General features: G+C 42.5%; 1 protein-coding gene across 4 annotated transcripts in view; it reads left to right on the top strand.

Annotated features, from left to right (window-relative positions):
• Window positions 1–15816, top strand: part of CTNND2 (catenin delta 2) — a 921118-nt gene that overhangs the window by 701334 nt on the left and 203968 nt on the right. For all 4 annotated transcript variants that reach the window (XM_082258174.1, XM_082258173.1, XM_082258172.1 and 1 more), the window contains exon 17: window positions 6302–6512. In XM_082258174.1, the coding sequence (XP_082114300.1) occupies window positions 6302–6512 (211 nt within the window). The remainder of the gene's footprint in view (window positions 1–6301; window positions 6513–15816) is intronic.

The following is a 15816-nucleotide window of genomic DNA, read 5'->3' as shown; positions in this document are numbered from 1 at the left end:
CGGTTTCTCAATCCTCTTTTGTCTCTCTAGAGGGAGTTTAGAATTTTAGCAAAGCACCAAGCTGATCTCTTTGGACCAAGCAGTCCCAGATACTAAGCCACGGTCGGACTAGTCCCTCCCCTTATTCTATGGGGACTGCCCTACTGGATGTGTCCTCTTGCCTACTCCTTCAGTCTGGTTCTCCAGAATAGACAGTTTCTGAGTAATTGGGGGATCCCTCTATTGGTAAATCTTTTTATCTGGAGGCTGCAAGATCTTCAACTCTGTAAAGATTTCAAAACCCTCCCTGCAACAGACCATGTGACTCTCTATGCTGGACATTGTTGAGTGTATCATTCCCGACCAGTGTCTTTTCCTTTTCTGGGGCTTCTGCATGGGAGTGCACTTCCTTTCTCCCTTGCAAGGAAGCATCCATTGCTGGAAAGTCCTGTATGCCCCTAAAGGCTCAGCAGGCAGGGTAAACTGTTATAACAAACAAAGATTTCCCTTCATACTTACCAGCTATCCTGGAAAACAACATAAGCTGCAGTGCTTATGACAAGGCTCATCTGTGTACTGCAGTCCTAACTATAATTTTTTTTAGAGTCTCCCAAATTGGAGCACAAATAGCAGTGGATAGGTTGAAGGAATTTTTGCCTGGAGGGAGCCCACCCCTCCTTAAAGGCACAGGGACACACAGGATACCTAGCAAAAGCACAATGGCAGCTGAAGGCATCCAGTGTGTCCCTGCATCAAATTCAGCCAACTGTACACAAAAGTGGCAACTGCCCCAACCTATAACTAGCCTTTGCGGTAAGTTGTACATGGAAGGACAAACTTTTGTTCTGTAGCAGATTTCCGCTACGTGGGATAGTGTATGTCATAAGGCCTTTGTGGGAATTGAATATACTGGACAGCAAATTTTTCCAAAAGTTTTCCTTCTTGAAAAACATTTGGTGACTAGGATAGATGCCTTTTAAACTGAACACAAATATAATTTCAGAATGACTGTATCACATAGAAATATGAAATTAGCTTTTAATGACTATTATATATATATATATATATATATATATATATTTTTTTTTTTTTTTTTTTTTTTTTAAAGGTACATTTATTGTACATAAGATTTGCAAGTACAAAGTAAAAATAAAGCAAAGAAGATGAGAAACAAAGAGAAAATAGTGTTTAAGTATCACAGTATAAAATGCACAGAATGCCCATACACTTGGATCAGGTACTGAAGGAACAGTTATTCAACACAAACTCATCAAACTCATATACAGACATAGAATGCAGATTGTCAATATATTAAGTCGCAGCTGCATGTCGTAATTAGAGATATCGGAAATAAGCAACGGAGGTAAAGTTAAAGTTTCTACAAAAATCAAAAAGGGAGCGAAAAGTATCCAATAAAGACAGTTGGCAAATTAATTCACTCCACGTCTGAACCAGTATGCCCCATCTATTCTTTGAAAGGATTTTTGCAAACATGGATTATTCCATAAAGGATTGTTAGGGGAAAGTACAGAGGCTGTGCCAGAGGGGAGTACCTTTGAGAGTTTAAAAACTTGCAGTCTCATATTTAGAATACTTGTACTGTCTCTGCCCATCGTGGATGAAATTTTGTAGGGATTTGTAGGAAGTAAGAATTACTGCCCCTATGGCTGAGGAGACATTTTTAACTTCAGGGTAGAACCACTAATGAGCATGGGCCAATTGAGAGGCAATATAGTAGGTTTGACGATTGGGGACTGCGAGGCTTGCCTCCAAAATAGGTAATTGCAGTGTATCTTTAGCGATTCTAACTGCTTTTTCTCCCCAAGATCGTAAGGATAGAGTCAATCTTGTAAAATCTGCATTTGGGAATATATACCGGGGAATTATTTAATATGTAAAGGAAGCGTGGCAGGAAAATTATTTTGAATATTTTTACTCTACCTGATTGCATTAGGGGGAGATTAGACACAATTTTTAGAGTGCTTTTAAGTTTACTAATGGGTGAGTTTAAGTTGTTCTTTAGATATAAGGAAATAGGCTGCATAAAGGGACGTTTTTTCATCCAGCCCATTAATTACCAGACCACTAATAGTGGAATTAGCCCTTATCAATTCAGCAAAGGGTTCTATAGCTAAGGCAAACATAAATGGTGACAGAGGGCATCCTTGTCTAGTGCCTCGCATTATAGGAAAGGATTCAGAAATATAATCACTGTCAGTCTAGCGATTGGTTTACAATACAGAAGTCAAATCCATTGAATAAATGTATCACCAAAGCCAAATGTCGCCAATACTTCCTGTAGATATGGCCATTAGCCCGAATGAAATGCCTTGTAAGTGTCTAGTGTCAAGACAGCTTTAGAAACCATGGTGTCGTGCTGAGCCTGCATATTAGTGAAAGGTCTGCATAAATTGATGGCAGTGGATCGGCCCGGAATTAATTTATGGTTTGATCTGATCGTGTAATAGTGTGAATTACTTCATTCAGCCTATGGGCAAGGCCTTTGCCTAGATTTTGACATTTGAATCAATTAAAACAGTAGGGTGGTACGACTGACAATAGAAACGGTGTTTATGAGGTTTTGGAATAGGTAAAAATATCACTTCAGACATAGAGGGTGGTAACCGCCCCTCTTCAAGAGCGTAATTAACAAATCAGTGCAGAATCAGAACCTCTTTATATCGCAAGCACCACTCTATAGGAAAGCCAAACAAACCTAGCATTTTGTTGTGTGCAAAGGACTGCATGGCCATTTCTAATTCCTCAGTCATCAAAGTGAAATTTCACTTGCTGATAACCTAGAGATGGATATCACATAAGTAATCATATAATTCTACAATGGTGTAATGCGCTCTAGTGGTGTATAAAGAAGAGTAAAAAGAAACAAAGGCATCTACAATTTCATTAGTTTGTTCAACTACAATACCAATGGAGTTTTTAATTCTGGGAATAGTACAGGGCTGGAAATCAGGTCTTGGGAGATATGCTCTTCTTATTCCCAAATTCAAAAATACGCTGGTTTTAATTGAATACATTTTTCTGAGTGCGTTCCAAAAGCACTAAATCCAATTCTCTGACTTTGTCGCCATGTAGAGTAAGTATCAGGAGTAGGAGGAGTAGAATAACAGGTTTTTGTAGCATTAAGCTCTTGTTCCGCATCCATCAATTTAGACTGGGCAGCCTTTTAGGCCATCTCAATAGCAGCAGCAAACATACCGCGCATGGTGGCTTTAAAGGCATCCCAGTCCATAGGTATAGTGGAACTTTGCCCATTAGTGACCCAGTAGAAGTTAATTTCAACAAGTCCCTGATCTGTTACAGCTGAATTAGGGAACCAGAGGGGACTCAATCTCCATATCCTATAGGAGCTGGATATACCCAGAGCAAGGTCTAACAATAAAGGGGAATGGTCATATACTGCTCTTGGGAGGTATCTAATCCCTAGTAAAAGAGGATCTTCAGCCATTTCGAAAACACCATTATTAGGTACGGCTGGATGGTCATAACAGTAAACAACAAGTTCCCGACCAACTCAGGTAACAGAAACAGGAACATCTGCTTATCAGAGTATAGAACACAGGCCGTAGGTGGTATACCAGGCACAAAGGCAAAGTGGGGTTTAAAGTCATCACTGCAGGGGTAGCATACTATAGCAGCCACAGGAGTAGAAGAAAAACTGTATTCCTGAGATATAAACAGGGAGGAAGGTGGTGGGCGTCCAACCCATTGCACCGCATTTTGTGTATCAGTGAAGAAGTGAGCCTTTCCTTAATGAATGATGAGAAGCCGGGCTGGACACAGCATGCTGTAAGGAAATTGCAGTTCATGTAGCCTTTTCTTAATAGAATGAAATGTTGCCCTTCGTAGCAGCAGAAATCTGGAAAAATAGTAATGGTATTGCTATTATAGGATACTCTGCCTTTTTCCCTGGCAGCTCTCAAAACCACCTCCCTATCACGGAAATGTAACACTTTAATGAGCATAGGGAAAGGAGATATGCCTGCTGGTAGATGGCACAAGGGGACCCTCATTCTATAGCAAATAGTTGTGAGAACGTAGATTCTAGAGATGCCATAAAGTGGTTTTGAGTCAGTGTTCCATAAAATAATTCAGGATTTCTACCCTCAAAACCTTCTGGAAACCCCAGAAAGAGTAGATTGTTTTGCCTTAGGCGATCTTCCAAATCGGTCAGCTTATCTATAGTTGTTTCTTGACCATTATGCAGATCAGCGTTGGTAACCCTGTGATGGAGATTATGAACTTCCTGTTTAAGAAATGATAAGTCCATCCGGACTGGATTTGGGTAGTCAGGGCCACCTAACAGTGGTGAATGGCCTCCATTATTTGGGACAAGGCTGGCTCTGTAGGAGCCTCTGTAGGGGACTATTATGTATTTAATTGCATAATGTTTCTGACACACTGCACAAGTTCAATAGGGCTAAAAGAAATTGTGGGCCAACAAAAATGCCTTCTTTTAACTTAGCTTCAGTTGTTCTTCAAAACATCTGTCTTCATATTCCTCGTTCGTCATTTTCACAAAATTTTTCATCAGTCAGATATTTATGTGAAGCGGAGGCAAAAATATCTTTGTTGGTTCAACAAGTGGTTCATATGCCACATTTTTCTGTCAAGGGAGTTCATTTTTTTCAGATTGGTCATTTTATTTTTAATATAATGACTCTCCTGCATGGCTGTATCATTTGTGTATACTTGCGTATAGTTCCTTGTATACAGTACGTACTGTATATATTTGCAACAGAACTTGGTATAACTGAGCTGCATTCCTAGCACCATGGCCACTACGTTTATATCTACACAGATATTCCAGTTGTACTTGGTGTACTGGATGTGCTTCAGCAATATGTTTTTCATGTTTTCCTATGTTTATTTCATATGTATAGCATAGTCAACAGATATTGAAAGGTGTACACTGCCATTGTGTAACAACACAGCTTTGAGGCTTAAAATTGATGAATCAATAAACAAGTGTCTTCCTAGTGGGTCATGCTCAGAATCCAAAGCTGTGGACAAACTGCTGATGTCAGTTCAATAAACAAGGTTGTCAACCTGTGCAAAGGAATTTGTTAAAGATGAATTCTGGGTATGGATAATTTATATACAGTTATATTGGTCTTCTATGAATCTTGCTGATATATATTGTCCTTCTCTGCACTCCCTTCAGTTCTACAACATCCTTTTTGAGAAATGGTGGTAAAAAAGGGGATATTCAGGATGTGTTGTACAGGGTTAAGGCCTTTTTTTGCAAGAAAATACACTGCTCAAAAAAATTAAAGAAACACTTTGAAAACCCATCAGATCTCGAAGGGCAAAAATATCATGCTGGATATCTATACTGATATGGACTGGGTAATGTGTTAGGAATGATAGGATGCCGCATCGTTTGATGGAAATTAAAAATATCAACCTACAGAGGGCTGAATTCAAAGACACCCCGAAAATCAAACCGGCCATGCTGAAAGATAGTTACAGGCAGCATAATGTTCTCCACGGCTTCTCCAGACCCTTTCACTTCTGTCACATGCGCTCAGGGTGAACCTGCTCTCATCTGTGAAAAGCACAGGGCGCCAGTGGCTGACCTGTCAGTTCTGGTGTTCAATAACAAATGCTAATCAAGCTTCATGGTGCCGGGCAGTGAGCACAGGGCCCACTGAAGGACGTCGGGCCCTCAGGCTTTCATCCTAGATAGAGGATCTTTACCAAGGATGTGAGGCTTTCCATTTGTGGTGGAATTCAGTGCACCCTATAAGTGTAAGGTCATTGGTCCCAACAGGAGTCTATCCTTTTAATCATTCTTCTAAAGATTTGGAGAATACAGCTGTCCCTGGTTCACTGGACAACCATTCTGGAAAGACATGTAGTGCAAGTACATTCCAAAAGTGCTATGGTTATGACATATTTTAACCATGATACACGGAAAGTCCAGCTACATCCAGTTAGGTGGAACACATTCTAAGATGGGTGGAACAGCACCTGACTGTTTCTGCAGTGTACAATTTTCATGGTTGTATTTTTAGGGAAGACGGTTACCTTCCCCGGATTTTCTACCTTTCTCTGCTTTACTACAGCTGAGCTATACAGCACATATAAGGGGTATAGGCACTTGAGGGAGCTGGCCCCTTTTTGGCTTTGCAAAATGTCCAGCCCTCCTGTAAGTGGCAGTATGCTTATGAATCTATAGTGTTGTATCCTTCTGTGAAGGATGGAGAAAAATATTTTATAGCGTGTACAAAAAAATCAAATAATATCATGTTGTGTTTAAAATTGTACTTTTAATATATTGTTTTCTTTTTCTCTAACTTAGGCAAATATGCCATGAGAGACCTGGTCCATCGTCTTCCTGGGGGGAACAACTGCAACACCCTTTCTAGCAAGGCTATGTCTGATGACACTGTCACTGCTATATGCTGCACCCTGCACGAAGTTATAACTAAAAATATGGAAAATGCCAAAGCCTTACGAGATGCAGGAGGCATTGAAAAGCTTGTTGGAATTTCAAAAAGCAAAGGAGACAAGTATGCTAAATTGTGTTTTACCAATTTATTGTCTATACAGTACATTATGTATTACTTTGATGATCAAGATTCTTTGGTGGGTTTTGTATGAAAGATATGTAAATTCTTGGTCTGGTATTTAATTGGGTTGATTTACTAAAGACAAAGGATTTTTCACTTTGCTAGTGTAGTTGTTCTCTGCAAGGGAATTATCCCCAGAGCTTAGTGAATGAGATGAAGCTCTAATGACTTCCATCATCTAATTATGTGCAAGCAAAAATGCTGTTTTTTTCCTTGCATGTTATTGGGTGTTTTTTGCAAAGTGAATCTTCACCACATCCACTAAGATCTGTGAACAATTTCAAAGTAAAGGCCCGTACACATGTACCGATCGTCGGCCGAACGATCGGCCGAACGATCGGCCGAACGATCGGCCGTCTTTTGTCCAGGGCTGTCGGTGTCTGTTGAAAAGTGCAAAAGACTGCACAAGAATTTTGTCCGCCAACTACAGCCGACTGCAGAAGTGATGTCATGTAATGGTTAACTTTCCCTGTGTTTTTTTCTTTTCTGAGCATGCCCAGTCTTGCAAATCTGCGGTCTGTCGGCCGAATTCTGTACTGACTGGCGAACAATCGGCCGCTCTGGTGTCGGCATACAAAAATTTTAATGCTTGCATGACAGATTCTTTTCGGCCGAATGTGCGCTGTCGGCTGTCGGAGGCATCATACTCACAAGCCGACAATCGGCCGATCGGTCGTCGGCCGAAGCTTTTCGGCCGAAGATCGGTACGTGTGTACGGGGCTTAAGCAGCAAATTTGCCTTTTAACCACTTCAATAGCAGACATTTTTACCCCCTTCCTCTTCCTGCCCAGGCCAATTTTCAGCTTTCAGCGCTGTCACATTTTGAATGACAATTACATGGTCATGCAACACTGTACCCATATGAAAATTTTTTTTCACACAAATAGAGCTTTCTTTCGGTGGTTTTTATTCACCGCTGTTTTTTTTTTTTTTTTTGCAAAATAAATGATAAAAGCCTGAAAAGCTTGAAAAGGGGAGTTTTTCTCTGTTTCTTTTATAAAATTTTGCAAATAAATAATCATTCTTTATAAATTCAGGCCAAATTATACTGCTACATTTTTACATTTATGTATACTGCTATACTTTCTTTGGTGAAAATAACCCAAATGAATGTATAATATTTCATCTGTAAGAAAGTTATAGAGTCCACATACTGTCACCATTGCAGCACAGCATCATCATTTCACTGGTTTGTTGGTAATCAGGGACACTGACTGGTGACTGTATGTAAAAATAATGTTAATTTCTTTTACATTTTTCTTTTTTTTTTCACAATTCATTTTTTTTTACATACAGTGACCATAGTAACACTGTCCTACTCTAGGGAGGTGATCACAATATGATTGATTATAACTGTGAAATTTACAGTTATAGGCAACCATTTTTTTCTGAATGAAAACTATTCAGTCAGTGTTTACTATTGTGAGTAGCTGTTCACATGGTACACATGGGCTGTTATTTTCCCTGTTTGTACCATGTGATCACTGTGACCAATCACAGAGCTCATCACAATAGTATACAATAAAAGGCATGAATCAAAGCATTTCATTGTGTGCAATTGTCATGTGATCTGCTGTGATTGGCCACAGCAAACACATGGTACCGACAGTGGGCCGTTGCAGAGGAGGGTAATAAATCAACCCCATTGACCTTATTTCCAGCAGAATATTCATTTTAGCAGAGGCCTTTTTTGTTTATGGAAAAGACATATTATTTTGATATTCAAGAGAGAGAAAGCAATAAGTTACCGTAAATTTAGTAAATTGTATAACTCTTATTCTTACAGAAGTATGCATTTAAAGGGTCAAATAATTCAAAATGATATTTCAGTTACAGTATCTCACAAAAGTGAGTACACCCCTCACATTTTTGTAAATATTTTATTATAGCTTTTCATGTGAAAATTATACTTTGCTACAATGTAAAGTAGTGAGTGTACAGCTTGTATAACAGTGTAAATTTGCTGTCCCCTCAAAATAACTCAACACACAATGTCTAAACTGCTGGCAACAAAAGTAAGTACACCCCTAAGTGAAAATGCCCAAATTTGGCACAAAGTGTCAATATTTTGTGTGGCCACCATTATTTTCCAGCATTGCCTTAACCCTCTTGGGCATGGAGTTCACCAAGGCCTCACAGGTTGCCACTGGAGCCCTCTTCCACTCCTCCATGACGACATCAGGAAGCTGGTGGATATTAGAGATCTTGCGCTTCTCCACCTGCCATTTGAGGAATACCCCACAGATGCTCAATAGGGTTTAGGTCTTGAGACATGCTTGGCCAGTCCATCACCTCAGCTTTTTTAGCAAGGCAGTGGTCATCTTGGAGGTGTGTTTGGGATCGTAATCATGTTGGAAAACTACCCAGCGGGCCAGTCTCTGAAGGGAGGGGATCATGCTCTGCTTCAGTATGTCACAGTACATGTTTGCATTCATGGTTCCCTCAATGAACTGTACCGCCCAAATGCCGGCAGCACTTATGCAGCCCCGGACCATGACACCATGCATGACTGTAGGCAAGACACACTTGTCTTTGTACTCCTCACCTGGTTGCTGCCACACACGCTTTACACCATCTAAACCAAATACATTTATCTTGGTCTCATCAAACCACAGGGCATGGTTCCAGTAATCCATGTCTTTTGTCTGCTTGTCTTCAGCAAACTGTTTTCGGGCTTTCTTGTGCATCATCTTTAAAAGAGGCTTCCTTCTGAGATGACAGACATGCAGACCAATTTGATGCAACGTGCGGCGTATGGTCTGAGCACTGGCAGGCTGACCCCCACCCCTTCAACCTCTACAGCATTGCTGGCAGCACTCGTACATCTATTTCCCAAAGACAACCTATGGATATGACGCTGAGCACGTGCCCTCAACTTCTTTGATCGACCATGGTGAGGCCTATTTTGAGTGGAAATCCTGTTAAACCGATGTATGGTCTTGGCCACTGTGCTGCAGCTCAGTTTCAGGGTCTTGGCAATCTTCTTATAGCCTAGGCCATCTTTATGTAGAGCAACAATTTTTTTTTTCCAGATCCTCAGTGAGTTTTTTGCCATGAGGTGCCATGTTAAACTTCCAGTGATCAGTATGAGAAAGTGAGAGCGATAACAACAAATTTAACATACCTGCTCCCCATTCCTGCCTGAGACCTTGTAACACTAATGAGTCACATGACACCAGGGAAGGAAAATAGATAATTGAGCTGAATTTGGAAATTTTCACTTAGGGGTGTACTCACTTTTGTTGCCAGCGGTTTAGACATTAATGGCTGTGTGTTGAGTTATTGTGAGGAAAGCATATGTACACTGTTATACAAGCTGTACACTCACTACTTTACATTGTAGAAAAGTGTAATTTCTTCAGTGGTGTCACATGAAAAGATATAATAAAATATTTACAAAAATGTGAGGGGTGTACTCACTTTTGGGAGATACTTTTGATGTGGAGCATGATTACCTGGGACACCACCTGACATCTTATATCTTTTAAAGCCCAAATGCAAGAATGAAAAGAAAAAATTCTTTCTTCCCCTATCCTTATTGAATATGCTCAAACATTATATATGGGATTAATCAACAAGTCAAAATAATTTTTCCATGAATAAATATTTAGTAGCTGATAGAATTAAATATTTTGTTGGCATCAGTGGACTGGCTATTTTGATAGCTCTAGATAGATTATATCCAGAGGGAATTATAAATATTCTCTATTGCTCATGTATTAAATGTAACCATTCTTATCCTGATTGTAAAACATAGTTACATAGTTACATAGTTACATAGTTACATAGTAGGCGAGGTTGAATAAAGACAATAGTCCATCCAGTTCAACCTGTGTAGGTGTGTGTGACTGTAATCATCTAACATAGCCCTCAATCTCCTGATCCTTGAGATGTAAGTCTAAGAGTCTTTTGAAAGTCACCATACTACCCGCAGAAACCACCTCTTGTGGTAGACAATTCCACAATCTTGTAGCCCTAACAGTAAAGAACCCCCCACGTTGCCTGAGGTTAAAACGCTTCTCCTCTAATCGCATTGTATGTCCTCGAGTCCTCATGCAATTCCTTCGAATGAACAGCTTTTCTTCTAAGCTGAGATCCCCATTAAGATATTTATAAATTGCTATCATGTCCCCTCTCAGACGTCTTTTCTCCAGGGAAAATAAATCGAGCGATTGCAGCCGCTCTTCATAGGTAAGGTCCTCCAACCCCCTAATCAGTTTAGTTGCCCTTCTCTGGACTTTCTCCAGCTCCAACACATCCCTCCTGAGGACTGGCGACCAGAACTGGACAGAATACTCCAGATGCGGTCGGACCAGAGTTTTATAAAGTGGAAGGATTATAGTCTTATCTCTGGAATACATCCCTTTCTTTATGCATGCTAATATTCTGTTGGCTTTGGAAGCTGCCGCTTGGCATTGCATGCTGTTGCCTAATCTATCATCAACTAAGACTCCCAAATCTTTCTCCATTTTTGATTCCCCCAAGGGTTCCCCTCCTAACGTGTATTGTGTTTTTATGTTTTTGGTCCCCAAGTGCAAAACCTTACACTTCTCCACATTAAACCTCATTTGCCATGTCGTTGCCCACTCCGTAATTTTGTCCAGGTCATTCTGTAGGATATCTGCTTCATGCTGTGCAGTTATTGCCCTGGCCAATTTTGTGTCATCTGCAAAAACTGATAACGAACTACTGATCCCTTCCTCAATGCTGTTTATGAATAAATTGAACAAGGTTGGTCCCAGGACTGAGCCCTGGGGCACCCCGCTTACTACCTCAGACCAGTCTGAGTATGCGCTGTTTATTACTACCCTTTGGACACGGCCTTTTAGCCAATTCCGTATCCAAGAGCAAACCCTGCTGTCGATACCTGCAGACCTTATTTTATAAATTAAGCGCTTGTGGGGAACTGTATCAAACGCCTTAGCGAAATCCAAGTACACCACATCCACTGGTCTCCCCCTATCTAGCTCACAGCTCACTTCCTCGTAGAATGCTAAGAGATTGGTTTGACAAGAACGCCCATTTGTAAACCCGTGCTGGTTACTACTGATGATGTTGTTGTCTTTAGCATACTCTACGATATAGTCCCTTATCATCCCCTCCAAAAGTTTACATATTATTGATGTCAGACTGACAGGCCTATAATTTCCCGGGATATGTCTCTGGCCCTTTTTGAATATCGGAATCACGTTAGCCTTCCTCCAATCCCCTGGTACATCTCCTGTCCTAATACTGTCAGCAAAGATCAGGAACAGTGGTCTAGATATAACCATACTGAGTTCCTTGAGCACTCTCGGATGTACGCCATCCGGGCCTGGTGATTTGTTTGTGTTAAGTTTATCCAGTCTTTCCCTGATTTCCCCCTCTGTTAGCCATAGTGGCAAGTCCTGTGTATTACTACTTACCATACAGTCATGGTCAGTGTACCCTTCCTTTTCCTGCGTAAAGACTGACGAGAAAAAAGAATTCAGCACGGTTGCTTTTTCAGTGTCCTCTGTAACCATCCTCCCATCATCGTTAATTATGTGTGCAATATGCTCTGCCCTAGTTTTTTTGCTGTTGATATATTTAAAGAATTTCTTTGGGTTTTTTTTACTATCCTCCGCTATTTGTCTCTCAAAGTTGATTTTAGCCATCTTGATTTCGTGTTTACACTTCTTATTTTCCTCCTTGTATTGCTGGAAGGCCGATACTGTGCCCTCTGATTTATATTTCTTGAAGGCCAATTTTTTTCCCCTAATAAGTTTTTTAACGCTACGGTTTAGCCAGCCAGGTTTGGCTTTGTCTCTTCTAAATTTATTCCCCATAGGAATGCACTGCAAGATGCCTTTGCTTAATATTGTTCTAAAGCATTCCCATTTTTCCTCTGTGGTCAGTGATCCCAGGGTTTGGTCCCAGTTTACCCTTTCCATCAATGAGTACAATTTTGGAAAGTCTGCCCTTCTGAAGTTTAGGGTTCTTATGTTCCCCACTTGCCTTTTTATATTGTTATTTATACTAAATGTGATCATCCTGTGATCGCTAGAGCCCAGGTTGTCCTGGACTCCTACCTCCGAGATTATGTCTGGGTCATTAGTGATCAATAGATCCAGGATAGCATTCTCTCTAGTAGGGGAATCCACAAACTGCGACATGTAGTTATCCTGTAAGGTTTCCGTGAATAGCCGGGCCTTATGCGAGTGTGCAGTCCCCTCTTCCCAGTCAATGTCGGGATAATTGAAGTCCCCCAATATGATGACTGATCCTAGTTTTGCCGCTTTACCTATTAGTGCTAAAAATTCCAGCTCTACCTCCTCCCCTTGGTTAGGTGGCCTATAGCAAACCCCCACAACTACTTTTCCCTTATCTTCTTCCCTATCGAGTTCAACCCACACAGATTCTAAATCCATGCTCATCCCATCCGTAATGTCACTCCTTTCTAGCACCTTTATATTGTTCTTGACATAGAGACATACCCCTCCCCCTCTTTTACCAACCCTGTCCTTCCGGTACACCGAATACCCTTGGATATTGGCCAGCCAGTCATGTGAGGGGTCGAACCAAGTCTCCGCTATTCCCACAAGGTCTATGTCTTCCTCATGTACTAACATTTCCAACTGATCCATCTTATTAGCTAGGCTCCTGGCATTAGCATATACCCCTCTTAGTTTTACGGAAGTTAAACGTGATTGGCGGTTTTGTTTATTTCTGTTTGGTCTGCTGTTCTCCCGCACAGACCCGCCAATTGATGTTGTTGACCTACTGTCGCTGTTGACCCTACAACTGCCTTCAGTCCTCTGCTCCCTCCTGACTGATTCTACTTCTGAGCCCTCCCCCCCGTCTCCTAGTTTAAAAGCCCCTCCAACTCGGTGGCCATCTTTCTCCCCAAAAGAGCTGTACCGTCCCCATTAAGGTGCAGCCCATCCTTACTAAAGAGCCGGTAGCCGACTGAGAAGTCAGCCCAGTTCTCCAGGAACCCAAACCCCTCCTTCCTACACCAATTCCTCAGCCACTTGTTAACTTCCCTAAGCTCCTTCTGCCTCTCCTGTGTGGCTCGAGGTACAGGCAGTATTTCAGAGAAAACCACCTTGGAGGTCCTTTTCCTCAATCTATTACCTAAGTCCCTGAAATCGTTCTTAAGGATCCTCCACCTACCTTTAACTTTGTCATTAGTGCCCACATGCACCATGACCGCTGGGTCATCCCCAGCCCCGCCCAACAATCTGTCTGCCAGATCTGCGATGTGCCGAACTCGGGCGCCCGGTAAACAACAAACTGTTCGGTTCACGAGATCTTTTTTACAGATTTCCCTCTCTGTCCTCTTGATAATTGAGTCCCCAACTACCACAACCTGTCTAACCTTTCCTGCGTTACGGCCCCCCTTCTTCCTGGAGCCGTCCCTCCCCTGGCAGCTGGGGGAGGGCGCATGCTCCAGCTCTGCCACCCCTGAGTTGATATCCCCCTCAACCTGCAACTCAGCAAACATGTTAGGGTGTACCAACTCAGGACTGGCCTCCCTGACTCTCCTCCCCCTAACATTCCTAACAGTCACCCAGCTGCGTACCTCTGCTGCTTGCATCTCCTCTATTCCTCCCTCCTCTATGCTGACCCCTGCCAGCGCCTGCTGGGTAATGTCCAAGCTCCTTTTCAGGTTGTAGATGCCACGCAGTCTTGTCACTGTGTTCTCTAGATCCACAATGTGGGCTTCCAGAGCAACAAGTCGCTCACATCTTGCACAGCAGTATTCGTCCTCGATTGTTTCATCAAGGAACGCATACATGCCGCAAGAAGTGCACTGAGTGGCATCCCCAATCCTGTCGGACATTATTACCCACTACTCTATGGGGATAATATTAACGACCTGCTCTTCCTTACCTACACTACCTCTAACTTCCCTGGTACAAAACCTGGGGTACCCACCAGTCGCTAATACCCTCACCAGTCACTAGATACTCACCAGTCGCAAGGATCCTCACCAGTCGCAAGGATCCTCACCAGTCGCAAGATACTCACCAATCGCAAGATACTCACCAATCGCAAGATACTCACCAGTCGCAAGATACTCACCAGTCGCAAGATACTCACCAGTCGCAAGCTACTTCACCAGTCGCAAGGATACTCACCAGTCGCAAGGATACTCACCAGTCGCAAGGATACTCACCAGTCGCAAGGATACTCACCAGTCGCAAGGATACTCACCAGTCGCAAGGATACTCACCAGTCGCAAGGATACTCCCCAGTCGCAAGATACTCACCCGTCGCAAAGATACTCACCAGTCGCAAAGATACTCACCAGTCGCAAGGACACTCACCAGTCGCAAAGATACTCACCAGTCGCAAGGACACTCACCAGTCGCAAAGATACTTCCAGTCGCAAAGCTACTCACCAGTCGCAATGATACTCACCAGTCGCAAAGATACTCACCAGTCGCAAAGATACTCACCAGTCGCAAAGATACTCACCAGTCGCAAGGATACTCACCAGTCGCAAGGATACTCACCAGTCGCAAGGATACTCACCAGTCGCAAAGATACTCACCAGTCGCAAAGATACTCACCAGTCGCAAAGATACTCACCAGTCGCAAAGATACTCACCAGTCGCAAGTTACTTCACCAGTCGCAGGGATACTCACCAGTGCAAGGATATTCACCAGTTGCAAGGATACTCACCAGTTGCACGGATACTCACCCGTCACAAGGTACTCACCAGTCGCAAGGATACTCACCAGTCGCAAGGATACTCACCAGTCGCAAGGATACTCACCAGTCGCAAAGATACTCACCAGTCGCAAAGACACTCACCAGTCGCAAAGCTACTCACCAGTCGCAAAGCTACTCACCAGTCGCAAAGCTACTCACCAGTCGCAGGGATACTCACCAGTCGCAAGGATGCTCACCAGTCGCAAGGATACTCACCAGTCGCAAGGACACTCACCAGTCGCAAAGATACTCACCAGTCGCAAAGATACTCACCAGTCGCAAGGATACTCACCTGTCGCAAGGATACTCACCAGTCGCAAGGATACTCACCAGTCGCAAGGACACTCACCAGTCGCAAAGATACTCACCAGTCGCAAGGACACTCACCAGTCGCAAAGATACTCACCAGTCGCAAGGACACTCACCAGTCGCAAAGATACTCACCAGTCGCAAGGATACTCACCAGTCGCAAGGACACTCACCAGTCGCAAGATACTCACCAGTCGCAAAGATACTCACCAGTCGCAAAGATACTCACCAGTCGCAAGTTACTTCACCAGTCGC

The sequence above is a fragment of the Pelophylax lessonae genome (assembly GCF_965119305.1).
Source record: "Pelophylax lessonae genome assembly, chromosome: 5".
NCBI classification, from domain to species: Eukaryota; Metazoa; Chordata; class Amphibia; order Anura; family Ranidae; genus Pelophylax; species Pelophylax lessonae.
Note: the sequence above shows the minus strand (reverse complement) of the source record. Positions and strands in the feature narration are given on the sequence as shown.